Raw genomic sequence first — 16461 nt, forward strand, 5'->3', positions numbered from 1 at the left:
GAGATGTGAGTGGACGATGGCACAACGCTTCTCCAGGGAGAAGGCCTCCTCGGGGCATCCTTGCACGAGCTCTGGGCAGGCTATGATTTTTTTCCCCCTTCTCTTTTTCTTCTTGTCATTTGCATCTAACCCTGCTTTGGGGCCACGGGGGGCAGGGGGACGGCTGGAAGAAAGGCACCATCTGTGCCTGTGAACCCTGGCAGGGCTCAGGCACAGCTCTGGAACAAGGAGGGCTTTACTGCAGCGACCTGAGAGTGAATCTCCAGGCCCGCTGCCCCGTGAAGCCTCCTTTGGCAGGAGAGGCCTCCCTCCGCACGGCTTCCCGGGCAGGCAGCTCCTCACGGCGGCTGAGAGCAGCTGTGCTCCCCGGGGCTCCTGCTCCGACAGCAGAGATAATGAGGTTACCAGCCCGGAGAGACGCCCCTGCAGCCGCGGGCCTCTGGCTCCCAGCCCACACGCTCGGAGCCTTCCGGTGACAGCTGTGGTTCCACGGCTGTCGGAGGGCATTTGTCACAAGACCTGGTGGGCAGGCAGGAGGGCCCCCAGGCAGCTGGCCAGATGCTGCCAGGATCAGCCTTGCCCCCAGGTTTTTAAGCCATTTTCCAGCTTTGCTGTTTCCTTTCTGCTCCCTCCACTTGGAGCTGTTACTATTTTTTTCCTCAGCTGTCTTGCTTCGGCTCCTGGCAGACAAAGCTGGTTTCTCCGCTGATTAGAAAAGCAGGGCTTTTTCGGCGCCCGGAGGCATCCATGCGGTAACACACTGAGCAGGGAGGAGTGGCAGTCACCTTCACAGATTGCAGCCAAGGTCAGCGAAGCAGGCGACTCCTCCTCATTGTGCGCCCTGGGGAAGAGAGGCCCGAAACAGCCCCGTGGCGGGGAGGTGGTCTTTCTCCGGGAGGCAGGCAGGTGCAGTGCTGCGGGTGCTGAGCCTGTCCCCGGCTAACGACTCACCTCACACGGCCACATCGCCCTGGTCCACCCAAGGGGCACCCGACCCCTGCAGTGTGACAGCTTCAGACTCTCCCATCGGAGGGAGATTCCCCAGTCGAATCGGACCCTCGCCTCTGTCAACGGTACGCAGCCCCGGAACCAACCCCTTCCCATCAAGGACTATAAGCCACAATCCCACCTCCCACAATTGCTCTGGAAATTTCCTGGAAGGGTTGGGGCCGTCAGCACATAGCCGGGTGAAGACAATTCCCACTCAAGAATACACAGGTTTTTTGCCACTGTCTTAAAAGCCTGCACTCCTGAGGCTCGTTAGCTCAGGGGCAGGGCACAGGAATAGAGTGGCTGGGTGCTTTTCCTCCTCGGGCCTCAGTTTCCCCATCTGCAAACAGTGAGAGTTGGAGAGGGGGGAGGGGTCACACATGGCTACCCTGTGCGTCCGGATCTGTGGCCACGCGGTCTGCCACAAGGTGGGGACAGGATTTTGAAGTCCTCCCCTTGTGGAGTTCGCATCACAGATGTCTGGCCCTCAAAGAGTGCGGCCCCTACACAGAGCTAATTGTCGGGGAAAACTAGAGCTCCCTTCCCTCTGCCCCTCCAATCGCCAGCACCCTAACTGCTTCACGAGGACAAAGGGCAGCGTATATGGCCCCCAGATTCCTGGAGGAGGGACAGGCTTAGCTATGACTTCACCTCCCCCGCTGCCAGGCAGGTCAGGAGAACCACCATTTCTCTCCTAGCCAGGGAGGTCAAGGGGACAGAGTGGCCTTTTTCTCCAGCCACCATAATCCTGGATTAAAATAATAAGCTCCAGCAAGTCTGCTTTTAACCCTTTCATCCCAGGTGCACGAATCAGGGAAATGACTGGGGACAGAAAGAGATCTGACGCTTCCCAGACTCCAGGATGCAGCCAGTGGGGAGAAAATACATGGTGCACAGAACATACACGAACCTTTTTGCTTGGCATTTGCTCTATTTTGTCTATTTTACAGCTTTCTGATGACCAAAGACGAGCTCTCTTACTGTCATCGCGTGTAGTGACCTGAGTGAGGGGAAGAGGGAAAGATTTGCCCAGAACTGATTCTGGCCCACGGGCCCCCGAGGGCAGGGACTTTGTCTTGGACTCACTGTCATGCTGGCTGGCACAGGCCCCTCTTCCCAGGTCTGCAGGACACTCCAGGACAAAGCCTGGAGTGGTGGTAAAGAGTGTGGCTGGGGGTTCTAATCCCTGGACTGCCACTTCCTGCTGTGTTTACCGGGCAGGTTACTTAGGGGTTCAGCCTCGCTTTCCTTACCTGCTAAAGCGGGGCTCAGTTAAGACAAGTGAGATTGATTCTCTCAAAAGAGTTTAGCACAGAGCTGGGCACTTGGTAAGATTCCATAAATGTTAGCATTTATTATCATCGTTACTTTTATTATTAGCACCATTGTTTTGTTAAATTACTCTTATCTCAACGGGAGGAGGCTGCTAGGTAGCAGAGAGAAGCTGATTCCCAGACAATAAACAGGCCCTTCTCTCCACCGAGAAGGAAGAGTCCTTAGGAAGGGCTGCTGGGAGGATCCACCCCATTTAACACTTTCAAAAGGACCTAGGGGGACGCCTGCAGCCCTTCCTTAAGCAGTTGGCTTTTGGGGGGAAAGAGAGCAGCCCTGTCCCTGCCTGGATGCAGATTCCCTGCTGAGCGTGCAGGGAGGCTATGGCCTGGCCCCAGGTGGCCACAAGGAGGCAGGGGTCTGAGACACCCCGAGATGGGAGGCCAGGGGCCCGCTCAACTCTGGAGGGCAGGGAGGAAGACTTCCTTTCCTTGCAGTCCCAGCTCCCCACCAGCTGAACGGCATTGGGTAAATTAACTTTCTCAGCTCCGCAACTGGTAAAGATTGGGGCCATTATGAGACTTGCGCATGCGCTGTGCGAGGGTGGCAATGACATCTCTGGGACAATAGATCTGAGAGTCCAGGCGGCACTGGCTTTGCGGTAGGGCTCCAGGGTTCACGTCCTTCCCCACCCAGGGTTAAGAAGAGACTCTGGAAGCATGTTAAGTATTTGAAAGCACTGTGGAGGGGTTAAATTTAATTATATTTTCTTTTTTGTTGTAAAGTTTTGGTAGGGTCGGGAGTGGTGATGGGGTCTTCCCTTGTGCCTGTGAGTCTGAGTCGTGGGGCAGGATGGAGCTGGGGGAGGCGGAGTGAGCCGCACAGGCAGGGGCTCGGCCGCTCCCAGGGACACCCGGGCCCTGGGGTGTCCTCGGAGCCCTGGGCGTGGCCACCGTTTGCTGAGCCCTCGCGCACACTCTTCCCTGCGCGCCTCTGCCAGACATCTCCCCAATGCCTGCTGTGTGCACACACGTGACAGGCGCTGGGCCTGGACACAACAACAAAACAGTTCTTGCCTCAAAGAAGCTTAGGGAGGAGACACATGCTAGTAACAGCTACCGCTGCAGCCAGTGCAGGCGGAGGGCGGTGAGAGCAAAAACGGGCAATTCGACCTGAAATTACACGGGTACACACAGTGCTTGGCCCACAGGAGAGCCTCTGTGATACTGATATAATAAATACACATTTGGTCTCCGCCCCTGGTTCCTGGCACACTCACTGCTCCTGAAACCCTTGGAATCTCAGGAGTGATAAGGGTGCCTTTTGCATGTTAATGAGATGACCCGTGGCTGGGGTCCCCTGGTAGCTTCAAGATGGGGGCTGGTCACTGATAGACCCAGGCAGGAGGACAGGCTCGGAACATTCAGCCCCGCCTCCTAACCGCTGGGGAGGGGAGACAGCTGAGGCCAGTGACGTAATCAACCCTGCCTACGTATGGGAGCCTCCATGAACACCCAAAGGATGGGCTTGGAGCTTCTGGACAGCCAGATACACGGTGGTGCTCCCGGAGAGGGCCTGGAGGCTCCACGCCCTTTCCCCCATGCCTGCCCTGTACGTCTCTCCATCTGGCTGTTCACCTACATGCTCTGTAATATTCTTTATAATAAATGGATAAATATAAATCGAGTGTTTCCCTGAGTTCTGTGAGCCCCCTTAGCAAAGTAATAGAACTCAAGGAGGGAAGAGTAGGAACCCTGAGTTAGAGCTGGGGGGTCGGAGGTACAGGTCACAACCTGGGGCCTGCGACTGGCATCCGAGGTGGACTGAGGGACTGCGGCCTGCTTAGCCTGTGGGAGCTGCTGCTGTCTCCAGGCAGATGTGGCAGAATTGGATGGAATTAGAGGCGTGTCGCTGGAGAATGGCTTGGTGCGTGGGGAAAATCTCCACGCATTTTGGTGGCCAAGGTGAGCGTTCTGTGTTGTATTAAGCGTGTGAGTAGGAAGAGCGCTTTGGTTTTTTCCAGTCTCAGTTTCCCAAAAAGCTAGTTGATATATTAACTTTTAAAAGCCTGAGATTTTCTCACAGCTGTGGGCCTGACCCCTTGAGCCAGAGGCAGGGCCTCTGAAACTCTTTAGGGCCGTTTGCTTTAGACTCTACGAACTGCTTGAGGGGAGGGAGTTTTGTCGCCTGCAATTCCAACAGAGACCTGAAAACGGGGACCCACCAAGGTCTGACCTGCTGCAGTCTGGCCCGGGCCGCTTCTCTTCTCGAGAGCTTGCGGCCGTCTTCCTGCAGGGCGTGCACCCCTGGGACTGGGCTGCTCGATCCATAAATAGGCACGATTCCAGCGCAGGGATGAGGGGACATAAACAACCTGGGAAATCCTCTGAGCTTCCCCCATCACTAGAGCACAAACAAAAACAAAACCCTAGAGACCTTCTCCTCTCCCTTTTTCCCACAGCGGACTAATAATTAAAGCCCCTGCAGACACATGGCAGGATCTGGGTGCTCCCAGCTCACACACACAGAGGTCCTGATCGGAACCAGAGGGGGCCGGGCACCGCCTCCCGGAGGAAGGTGCCCGTGGCAGCCTGGTGCGGAGTCTGCAGCTGCGTTCCATCGGCTGCTGCCCCTCTGCTCTCACACACTTCCCGCTCCTGCCGGGTTCACTTGGGACCCTAAGGCAACCTGTCATCCTGACACGTCTCTTGGAGCATCAAGGAAGAGAAGAGACCAAGCTGGTCATGGCCATCTGGATCCAGAGCCCCTGGACAGCAGTGATGGGACAGCCATGGGTGGCCAAGAATGAGCACGGACAGAGACGTTCACTTCTGCTTCACCCCCCACCCCTGGGATGAGTTCGTCCCAGGCACTGACTCCCACTCTGCCCTCTCTAATGCCCCTCTCCCACCTCCTCTCCCCCAAAGTCAAAACCCGATTGCCCAAATCATCTCAACAGTGACTTAGAGAGACACAAGCTTATCCCATGGAGCCCGTCACCTAGACTTCTTTGCCCACACCGGAGAACAGAGCAGGCTGGGAGGGGCACAGGCCCCCAGATCCCTAGCCCAAGGGTGACCTATGGGGGCATGGACAGGACAGCTCGTGGCCGTGCAGCACAATGGTTAGAGCGCAGCCCTTAGAGCCAAGGGTGGTCCACTCCCTGTGACTACTCTGCTACAAGCTGGGCCACCTCCCCCCACCCCCGACCCCAACTGCTGTCCTGGACTCCGCAGTCACCATCATTTCATGAGCTGCTTGTCTCATGACCAGGCAGAGCAGTAACAATTACGGACATAATTAAATACATGTCGGGTTAACTTGGTTGTGATGGTTATTTGATTGCAGCACGGAAATTCATGGAAGCTTGACTGAATGTGGAGCGGGACGTTCATTCCCCAAACCCCGAGAAGACAGAAGGAACGAGGCCCTGCCCCTGCCAGAGCACGTCCTAACTGATGGCCCGGGGCCCCCTTCGGGATGGCCATCATGATGGCTGCCCACAGCCTCAGAACTCTCCTCTGCCCAGGCCTAAGGTCCTAAGCCCCTGAGTAGGGACTCTAAGCCCCAGGACCTGGCCTCGTGTGGCACTCCCAGGGCATGGAGGGAAGCCTGCCTTACTTCAAAGATCTCCTAGGAAGTGCAGCTCTACAGAAGTGGCATCAATAAATCCAGCCCACTTCGGGGAGAGGCGCAGCCTGCAGTGTCTCAGGGGCCACTCTGATGTGTGCCCAGGAGACTGGGCGTACAGCCAGATGAGGAGCCCCGTCCGGGAGGCGCCGAGGCACGGCTGGCCTTCCTCCCTCCCCGAATCTGGGCGTGTTCTCCGGCCCTCAGCCTGGCACCTGCTCGGCAGGGACCTGACTGTACATGGCCAAGAGGCCACTCTGAACGACTCCCAAGCCTCCCCATGATGACTCTGTGCCCCAATCTGCTACGGATTCTAAAGGACATTTTGTTAGTCTTTGAACAGGGTCCTAAAGCTAAGACACCTTCTCTCTCTCTCTCTCTCTCTCTCTGTCTCTCTCCCCCCAGCACACACCCACCCTGCATACACACATCATACAACACACATGTGCACACGCCCTGCCTCCACTCTAAAACGCAGCGGACGGCTGCCTGGCGGGTGAGGCAACAGTCCAGAAAACCCAGTCCTGAGGGTTCTACACAAATGCCACCTCCTCACAGGATGAACGAAAAGGTGCCACTCCTTTAAAACGAGTGGTCGTTTTACAGATTATCCAGTGTGCCAGTCAGCATCTGTAGGTTATGGACCATATACCCGTGGTGGCATCTCCCTGCTGGACCTTTCTCTCGTGAAGGGAAGAATGGGGGAGGGCGGGGAGGAGCCGCTGCGGGAAGAGGAGGCCCTGTCCCCACCCAGGGTGCATCTGCTGCTTTTCCTCCGAGTCCCCAGGAAGGAGGGGGCGGCAAGGACAGAGGACCATGGTCCCCTGTGCAGTCACGCTCCCAACACGCCAGCAGGGTGAGGTGGGGATGAGACGAGTGGCTGAAAACTGGCCGTGGAGGTGGGAGAAGGGACCCTTAGCAGAGGCGAGGGAACCACGATTTCAAAGCACAACTACGGAGGGACGAGGGAGACACGTGAGCCCCTCTCCACCAGACCCTTAGCCGAGCAGAAGCCGCATCTCCTGAATCCGGCTGCCTTGCTTTGTTAAAGCAGGGCGCAGGACTTGGGGGCTGCTATGGTCTGAGTGTTTGTGTCTCCCCCAAACTTCACATGTTGAAACCGAATCCCCAGTGTGATGGTGTTAGGAGCTGGGGTCTTTGGGTGACTGTGTGATTAGGTCACGAGGGTGGAGCCCTCGGGAATGGGATTAGTGCCCTTAGAAAAGAGGCCCCAGGGAGCTGCCTTGCCCCTTCTACCACGAGGCCACTGTGAGAAAGCGCCATCTGGGAACCAGAAAGCGGGCCCTGGCCAGACACTGAATGTGCTGGTGCCTTGATCTTGGACTTCGCAGCCTCCAGAACTGTGAGCAGTACATTTCTGCAGTGTTTATACACCCCCGTCTGTGGTATGCTTTTATAGCAGCCTGAACAGACTAAAGACAGAAGCTCAGCCCACATTTTCTAGACGGTAGGTCAGACTAAGTGCAATTAATGCAGGGAGCAGCCTGAGGATGGAGAAGCCACAGTGCTGACCTCTGCTCTCGGCAGAAACCACGAGACATCATGGAGGCTGACGTCACCGAGCAGCTGTGCGAGTGGGAGCTCCAGGACCGGCTCCAGGACCTCGTAGCCTCTGTGCCAGGAGCCCAGCAAAGACCGAGGCCAAGGCCAACCCTCTGTGGTAGCCAGCAGATGGCCCCACCCCCACCTCGAGTGTATTGTTCCCACACTGCCCGGCGCAGGACACTGCCCATGGAGGACAGGTGGCCCCACTTCCCCCACCTCGCCCTGGAGGGTTCAGCTTCCCTGAAACACTGGTGCAGGGACTGGAGCAAAGTCTGTGGGCAACATGGTGAGGCTGGAGGTGAAGCCCTTGACATGAGCCCAGCACATTCTCTCGACTGGGAAAGGAATTGAGCAAAGGCTTTGCACTCCTGTACTTTTCCCCAGGAATTCCACTTCGAAGATAAAGAGACAGAAGCCTGTGCAGGGAAATGGCTCTTGGGGACACAGAGGTCAGTGGCAATGCTCTCTGCAGGCCCCGGGCGCCCCAGCGGCACCAGCCTGAGGCGCTCAGAAGATGGTGTCCACCGTCTGCCGGTGCGGGGGTCTCCTACTGCCCTGACGCTGAGTATGTGGAGGAGGGAGGGAGAGAAAATGTGGATTCTGCACTCGTACCTGTTCTGCTCTGAGTCCTGCAGGGAGCTGTCCGCGTCCCAGTCCACGTCCCCCGCTGGTCGCTCTGGGACCCAGAACAGAAGCAGAGGTCAGGGCAGAGCCGGAAACAGGGCTCTCAGCTGCCATTTAATGAACATCCAGGAGAAAGGTTTCCCTGGAAGCAATTTACTCCCCAGACAAAGCACCTTGCCTGTGTCCCAGCCTGCAAGTGGCAGCAGAACCTGTCACCGTGACTGATGGTGTGGGTGGCCATGGGCCTGAGAGGACCAGGCGTATCTGCTCGGGCGTGGGGTGATGAACGAGCCCATGGGTTTGGAACGAGAAGGAAGGATGGAAGGGAGAAGGGTGTCTTCTTGGTCCGCACGCTTGCACGTGCCAGTGGTGCTACAGCTAGCTCAGCCCAGCCGACAGGACCCTCGGCCTCTCTGTAGGGCGGGGCTCCTGTCTGTTTGTCCCACCAAGATGGCAATGCGGTCCACTGGGGCTGAGGGCATGTCATTGGAGGGAGAAGCAAAGGCCACTCTGGAAAGGGCTCCAGGCTCCAGGGACGAAGTCATGGAGCACAGAGGGCGGCTCCCACTGGTTGGGAGGGTCAGGGGCTCTTCGGCAGACGGGGTGGCCTGCGAGGTGGGAAAGAATCTATGTCAGAGCCAAGAATCAAAGGACATCCTGGTGATTCTGGTGACAGGCAACTGTGCTCTCACTCCTTGTCTGCCCCACCGCTCCGTGGGCACCCCCTTCCTCTTTCTCTCCACTGCACCCTCCTGCTAGCCCTCCCCCCGCCCCCAGCCAGAGCGAGGCCCACCTGCTGCAGCTCTGCCCCCGGACGGAGTCCAGGCCGGGGCTCCTGCCTTGCAGGGGCTCCGCCTCGAGACACTCAGCATCTCCTGCAGCAGCAGGCGGCTCCTCTCCACCCGCTCGGACAGCGACAGGGCGCTGCCTCCAGCGCCGGCAGCCCCCAGGTCTCCAGCTCTCCAGAGACCCCCCGGCAGGGCTGTCCTGGGGCCAAAGTCCTCCTCAGAAGTCAGGGATGTGCTGTCCAGGTCTCCCCCTGTGACCGAACAATCTCGAAGCAGGTATGAGCTTCCTTTCCTCAGGCTGGGAACGTGGATGATTTTGTGACCAGGCCCAGGGCGCCCAGGCCTGCCCGGAGTAACTCTGTGGACGGGGCTTTCTAGCAAAGAGCCAGGCCCCGACAGCAGACCCCTCTCACTATCCGGGCTTGTCCACATTGCTTCTGGGGGCCCGTTCCAGCACTCACACCCAGGGGCCTGTGGCCTGAGGCCCCCATTCCTCGCGGGTTCCTCCTCATGGTCACTGCTGATCCGCTGCCCGTCAGTCAGGTTCTGAGCAGGAGGGACCACCGCGGCGTCGGGCAGGAAAGGCCCCTCTGACGGAGTGCCGGCTCCCCCTGCCTTGACTTGTCCAAGTTTGGGTTTCTTGGGGGATGACCGTTCACGGGCAGTGAGGCAGGGCCCGGCGCCCTGTTTACCTGCTGCCATCTTCTCCTTCAAAGCCCTCACCTTGGACTCCAGCACCGAGGGGCCTTGGAGCTGTGCCCCTCCTGCCCTGGGAGGCTGGGGGGCCATCAGGCTGGGTGTTCTGTCTCCCCAAGGGCAAGGCCAGGGTAGCGGGAAGTGTCCATTATCCGGTGGTGACTCAGGACCACTTCTCTCCACAGCTGAGGTCACCTCCATGGGGCTGGCTGTTCTGCTCCCTGTCTTGGGCACTCTGGAGGAGAAAACAGACAGAGCTCCTGAGACCCAGCACTGGGCCAGCCCCCACAACCTCCTGGGTCCCCAAAGGGCCTTGGCGTTGAACCCTGTCCAGATGAGAACGACCTGGAGACGGAGCACGGGAGGCCCTCTAGATGCTGTGAAAGCACTATGAAAAGTACAAATCCTTGGACAGTATAAACGTTATTGAATTTTTATTTCCAAGTCTGAGTGAGTAGTGCTCTAGTTTTTCTACCTCTGTTTTATAGATGGGCAAAATGAAGCTTCAAACAACATGGAATCCTATGCCAAATGTGAACCAGAGTGAAAACCAGGGCAATTTCCCAATTCCTGGCCTCTTGCTCTGCTGAAGGGTGGTCTCCACAGACGATGGCAACATCTGCTAAAAGGCAGCAGGTTCTTTGCTTCCCCAGAGGAGCTAATGTGGGTGGTGGATCTCAGGGAGATGCCACACAGGATCTGCCCCTCCAGTGGAAGGTGCAGCATCCCAACCTCACCCCTGAGCCCAGGGCACAAGCCATCTGTGGACAGGGACCACAGATGGGGCTGTGCTCAAAGGAAGACCACGATCTGTCACTAACTCCTATCAGGCATCTGCTCTGTGCCAGGCAGGACCGCAAGTGCTTTCAAACCCACGCTCTCCAATAATCCCGACAGAACTCTGCCAGAATGGTACGATTACATGGACTTTTACAGATGGAGAAACTGAGTCACAGAGCGATTACATCACATAGGCTAAGGGAAGCCAGTTTGGAATCCAGAGGTTCTCATTGCAAAGCCAGGGCTCTTTCAAAACCTCTGCGGGTGAGAGTGTCCAGTCCGCAGAGGCTGGGTGACCTGCCGGCACGGCACAGCTCCTTAGTGGCACTGCTGATGTTAATGGCTTCCCCGGGGAAGAAGTGAGCAGGGGATTTCATTCATCAGGGTGTTAAGTGCATACGTACATGCCACAGTGTCTTAGTATCTATTCTACTCTCTGAGAAAATGCTACTTTAATCTCATACATGTAGATGTGTCCCACTTGAAGTAAACTTCGTGTATAAAAATCCGTATGTGCATAAACTACAAATCAGGGGTGAATTATTCACTTCATACAGTGACCAAGGATTCTTAAACGGCCAGTCCCTCTGCAGTAGTTTATTACAGTTCCATTTACACACGTTTCAGGAATGCACGTAGTTTATAAAGCAAAATACACATATGATGCAAAATGTCACATCAGTTTTAAGCCAGTGAGGTTTAAGGATTATCTTTAGGAGGACAGACATCATTTGCTCTGCCCGTTCGTTAATCTAAAACGTACCAAGTTGATCTGTGCAGCCCAGCCACCCCTTCTTCCTCTCTTCTAGGTCCAATCCAGGAAACAGGGGATTAGAAAGCACCAGGAGCAACACCAGTCATAGTAAAAGAACTTTTTGATGGGGGAACTCCGGAACTGCATCCCAGAGATGATCCATCTCAAGAGACCGTAAAGCATGAGACCCTCCCGTGGGGTTCTCTGGGCACAGTCTCTCGGGAAGATTGTTCAACTTGGAGCCGTGTGGCTCTGTGACCTAAGTACTGTGCGTATTCGCACTAACTCTGAGAAGCCGGAATGAGAGGGACGTGAAGGGCGGGCCTCCCCCACGACCCTCGCAGCGCTGGGACGGGGGCAGGCCCGGTCCCCACTCCGCAGGCCCGCCACCCCGCCCGGCCTGCCGGCGCCTCGCCTGCTGCATACTCACTGAGGGCCGCCGCCCGCAGGTTTGGCCGCCGCCGCCTCCATCCCCTCCATCCCTCGGAGAGTCGAGGCCCTCCTCTAGCCCTCTGTCCCTCCCGGCCCGCTTCAGGGTTCTGGGAGGGATGTCCGGCCCCGGACGCAGGCCGGAGGGAGTGCGGCCCGCAGGCCTCGCCCCTCGGGGCGCGGCCGAGCCGGGGTCCGGGCAGGGCCGAGGCTGGGCCGGCTCCGGGCTCTGCGGGCCGCCCCGGGCCCGGCGGGGTCCGGCCGAGCAGCCGCCCCGCGGGCCGCGCTCCCTCCCGGCGCGAGGAGAAGCGGGGGAGGGCGCCGGCAGGGAAGGAAGTGGCATCGGCTGCCGGTTCAAGGCTTTGCCACTCAGGGGAAAGAGGCCAAGCCCGGCGCCTTCCCGCCGGGAAGGGAAAGCGGGAGCCGGGAGTGGAGAGGAGGGGCGGCGGAAGGGGCTGGAGGAGCCGGGACCTCGGCCTCCCCACCCCCCGCCGTCCGGCCCCTCGCCCGGCTGCAGCCCGCCGGCCGGACGCCCGGGGCCGGACGGAGCTGCCTCTCCCGGCCCGGGGCTGGTGCCTCCCGGACCTCAGAGGCGCGGGGGAAACCGAGGGGCGGCCCCGAGTTTGGGGACGACGGGGCCGCCGCCGGCCGGGCCTCGCGCGGTGCCTCGGGCGCGGGGACCAGGGCCGCCTTCCCAGCGCCCGACCGAGCCCCTTCCCGGCGGGAACGGAGCGCGAAGGCGGAGGCAGAGCTGGGGCGCCGGGTAGGGGCGGCTGGGGGCGCGGGGCGGGGACGGGGCTGGGCGCGAGCAGGAGCTTCGCGCGGCTGCTCGTAACGCTGCGCCCAGGGCTCGGCTCCCGGGTGGAAGCTGAGGAATGGCCTTTGGACAACTTTCTGGAGGAGTCGGCCGCCCTCTCCGTGGGGCCGTCCCCATCGCCCTAGGGCGCCGTTTCCTCCAAGGTCAAGGTCATTGGTTTCCGCTTTCCAGAGGCGCAAGGGTAGCCCCGAGTGGACATGGGTCTGCGAAGGTGCCCGCCGCCTTCGGTGGGGACCTTGTCACACTTTCCCAGACCTGGGAGGAAGTAGCAACACAGGGCTTTACCTGCAGCTGTGGCCCAAACCGACAGAGTTTCCTTCTCTTTCCACCCAGAGGGAGGTGACAAAGCCTCACCTATTTCCAAGCCTATTTTTCCACCACAGACGGGAAGCAACGAGAGCACCCAGGAGATTCCGGAAAGAGAAAGTGCCGGTTCATCTTTCCTTCAGCCAAGAGAGCTTCACTCGGAAGCAGGCGGTACTTACACTTGTGCACTGCGGTCGCGATCTAGGTGGCAGACATATCAACAGTAAGGACACAGTGTACAGCGCGCTAAGTGTTGGAACAGGGAGTGGAGGGGAAGAAAGGTTTCTGGAAGGGACATAAGGCACTTCTTATTCATCTGGATTCTGTTGGGCTCAGCAGATATCTGTCGAGCTCCTATTCTGTGTCAGGGACGGGGGAGGCAAAATTTAACACCATAGAGACCCTGCCTTTGAGGAATTTCTGGTCCAGTTGAGCAGGGGACAGACACATAAACTTTCCGAGTAAGCGCTCCCGTCCAGGCCAGCGCAGGGGGCGTAGGCTGCTCATGGAAAGGGTAGATTGGGGGGGGGTGTGTTGAGTGAGAAGGGGCACCAAGTGGAACTGCCTTTTTTTTTTTTTTTTTTTTTTTTTGAGACAGGGTCTCGCTCTGTGGCCCAGGCTACTAAGAGTGCAGTGGCGTGATCATAGCTCCCTTCAACCTCAAACTCCTGGGCTCAAACGATCCTCCTGCCTCAGCCTCCCAAGTAGCTGGGACTACAGGTCTGAGCCACTGCATCTGGGCAGGGGCAGGCCACCCACCTCTTAAGTGAGTAAAAGTTTCCCTGCGGGGGTGGGGATCTGGGCAGGACAACAGCACCGGCCTGAGAGCCTCCTTTGGGGAGCTGTGAGTACACTGGCCTCAGGCCAATTTAGGAGCCTGAGAGATTATCCAGGGAAAACCCTCTGTGTCATGGAACAGGCCCAAGGTCACATGGCTTTGGTGACAGGTGGTCACCAGGGTCTGGGGCCCCTTCTTTCTGCATGTGCCCAGAGCAGGCAGTTCCTCAGACATGGCATTTACTTGCTCTCTGATCACTTCACAATGTAGCAACTGGTGCCATTTATGGAGGGCGTACCATGCCAGGCTCTGTTCTTTATCTCATACTGCAGCCTTAAGAGATGGGTACTGTCTACTGTCTCTTCTCTCCAGATAAGGACATTGAGTCTAGGTGAATGCTCGAGGACACAGCGCTAGTAAGTGGAAAGTCTAGAGTCTGAGCCCCTCACGTCAACACACTGCACAGTGCTGTCACCAGCGTCTGCATGTTCGGTGTGGAAAGATTTAGTTAAAATCAAACATTTGTGAAACAATCATGAAGTGCTATGATATTGAGGAGGTGCTGCCTTAGTGGTGTGGTCCCTCCTCTCTGGATCCTTTCTGTCTCTTTCTTGCCGTCTGAGGTCAAATCCTGAAACCATGCAAGACTCCCTCCTCTCCTCCACGAGCAATGTCAAACCTGACAACAACTATGCCATTACTATTATTTGGGACCGCCTGGGAGCTAAGGTACTACACACAGGATCTCTTAAATCTTTACAACATTCATGCAAAATAGGTATAGTGTGTAGCTCCACTTTGGGGATAAGGAAATTGGGCTTCAGAGAGGTTAAGTGACCTGCCTAAGGCCACACCACTAATACAGGTAGACTCTGAACCCAGTTCTGTCTGGCTCGAGATTTTCTGCCTTTTGTCCTCTTTTTAGAGGCATCTCTGAGCTCAGACTCCAAAGATAATTTCTCCCTGACTGCTGTTCCCATTCTCCCCCAGAAGTTAATGATCTATGAGGCGAGTTTCTGAAAGTTCCAGCAAAGGCTTAATGTTCAAGGGAAACCTGCAGCCCAACCTTTCGAGACGCATATAATCACCTTCAGTTTACGTGGGTCAAATTTGTTATTTTGCAAGGGGGTGGGGTGTCACATCTATACAGAAGCTTTAAAGGCCACCTGTCCTAAAGACATGAATGAGCAAATCCTTAGAATGGTGTTAAATTATCCTGACACCCACGTGTTAGAGGGCACTTCTTATTCATCTGGATTCTGTTGGGCTCAGCAGATATCTGTCGAGCTCCTATTCTGTGTCAGGGACTGGAGATGCAAAATTTAACACCACAGAGCCCCTGCCCTTGAGGAATTTCTGGTCCAGTTGAGCAGGGGACAGACACATAAACTTTCCGAGTAAGCGCTCCCATCCAGGCCAGCGCAGGGGGCATAGGCTGCTCATGGAAAGGGTAGATTGGGGGGTGTGTATTGAGTGAGAAGGGGCACCGGGTGGAACTGGGTCTTAGAGAATGAGCAGGAATTAGCCAGGCAGAGCGGGAGGGGTGGGAGAAGGCATTTCAGGTGAAGAGATTAGCATAAACACAGGCAAAGAGGTATGAAACTGCCTGGTTTCAGAGTTACTAAGTGTAAAATCTAAACTGGGAAAGGGGGTGGGGGGCTGAGGCCTCAGAGCAGGGTGGTGGGTCCTGGTTGAGGGCCTTGGGGTCGGCTGAGGAGCTGGGACTCCATTCTGTGACATGGGAGCCCCTAGGGAGTGGTCCAGACCATGCCTTAGCCCTTCAGCCTGGCACATTTTGGGGCTGAGAAACTACCTCACTTCCTTATGTATCAGACCCTTTCATTACCATCTTTTGGAGAGGAATCTAGGAGGAAAACAAATATATGGCAAAGAGCGATCCTGTAGCCATCTTCCTCCGTTTGAACAACTAGGGAAACCCACCACCCGAGAAGCCTTGGACTTGCCCTGGATGAAAACACAGCCTCACCCCTCCTCCCCCAGCATGCTCTGAGCACCCAGCTGGAGAGAGGAGTGGGGTGTGGAAATCGGGTTTCACTTAGGACGAAGGGAAAGTGAGGGAGACGGTCCTTTGAGGCCACACTGGTGGGGCCTGGAGGGGCAGGAATGGGCAGGGAGGGACACCTCCGTGCCCTCTACTGTGCAGCCCAAAGGAGCTTTCCAACCAGAACACCAAATTTCCTGGCCGCTCCCATCTTGGTCATGGGCATGTGGTCCCAGGAGCACAAGGCAGCAGCTGACGCCAGCAGCACCTGCTGAGGATGTCATTCATCATTCGCAGCCCCAGGGCCTTCCCTCTGGCACTTGTCATCTCCTTCCAGTGGAGGAGTAAGAGCACATGGGGCTGGTCTGCCATGTGCCTGCCTCTTTCCTGCTTAAAACCCTGCCATGGCTCCCCTGGGGCTCCCAGGGCCTAGTCTGACCAGTGCCTGTGTGGACTCAAGGCCGATTCTGAGGTCACACCCGTGGAGATGCTGATTCCTTAGGTTGGAGGAAGGCCCAGGAATCTGTTTCCTCATAAGCTTCTCAGGGGACTGTGAGGCCCGGTCCGTTTTGGGAAGCGCAGGTCTTCAGGTTAAGACTCAGCCTCCTTCATAAGGCACACAGGTCCCTCCAGCCTCATCTCCCACCACCCCTGGGAGCCTACCCTGCATCCCCACCATACTGAAGTGCTTCTAGTTCCCCACCTGGCTATGTCTCTGTGCCTTTGCCCGGGCTTCCCGCCAGCGAGACTGGAAGGAAGGGCGGGGGAGGGAAGATCAGGACCAAGGGAAAGAGGGCGGCTGGCTCAAGGGAGAGGCTCCTGTGAAACGTACTCAATAAGGAGCTATGTTTGTTGTTACCGTTTAATTTTCTTTATTTATTTGAGGACAGGGTTTTGCTATGTATGTATTTATCTATTTATTTGAGACAGGGTCTCACTCTGTTGCCCACGCTGGAGTGCAGTGGCACAATCACAGGTCACTGCAGCCTCAAACTCCTGGGCTCAAGCAGTCTTTCCACCTCAGCCTCT

At 57.1% G+C, this 16461-nt stretch overlaps 1 protein-coding gene across 1 annotated transcript in view; it reads right to left on the bottom strand.

Annotated features, from left to right (window-relative positions):
- The window catches only part of KIAA1614 (KIAA1614 ortholog), a 31121-nt gene extending 19541 nt beyond the window's left edge, over positions 1–11580 (bottom strand). Inside the window, exons 1-3 of the mRNA XM_069459624.1 lie at positions 11531–11580; positions 8876–9801; positions 8071–8134 (exon numbers count right to left, since the gene is read on the bottom strand). Coding sequence (XP_069315725.1) covers positions 8071–8134; positions 8876–9801; positions 11531–11580 — 1040 coding nt within the window. The remainder of the gene's footprint in view (positions 1–8070; positions 8135–8875; positions 9802–11530) is intronic.
- Between the last annotated feature and the right edge of the window lie 4881 nt (positions 11581–16461).

Source organism: Eulemur rufifrons, chromosome 27 (genome assembly GCF_041146395.1).
Source record: "Eulemur rufifrons isolate Redbay chromosome 27, OSU_ERuf_1, whole genome shotgun sequence".
Lineage (NCBI taxonomy): Eukaryota > Metazoa > Chordata > Mammalia > Primates > Lemuridae > Eulemur > Eulemur rufifrons.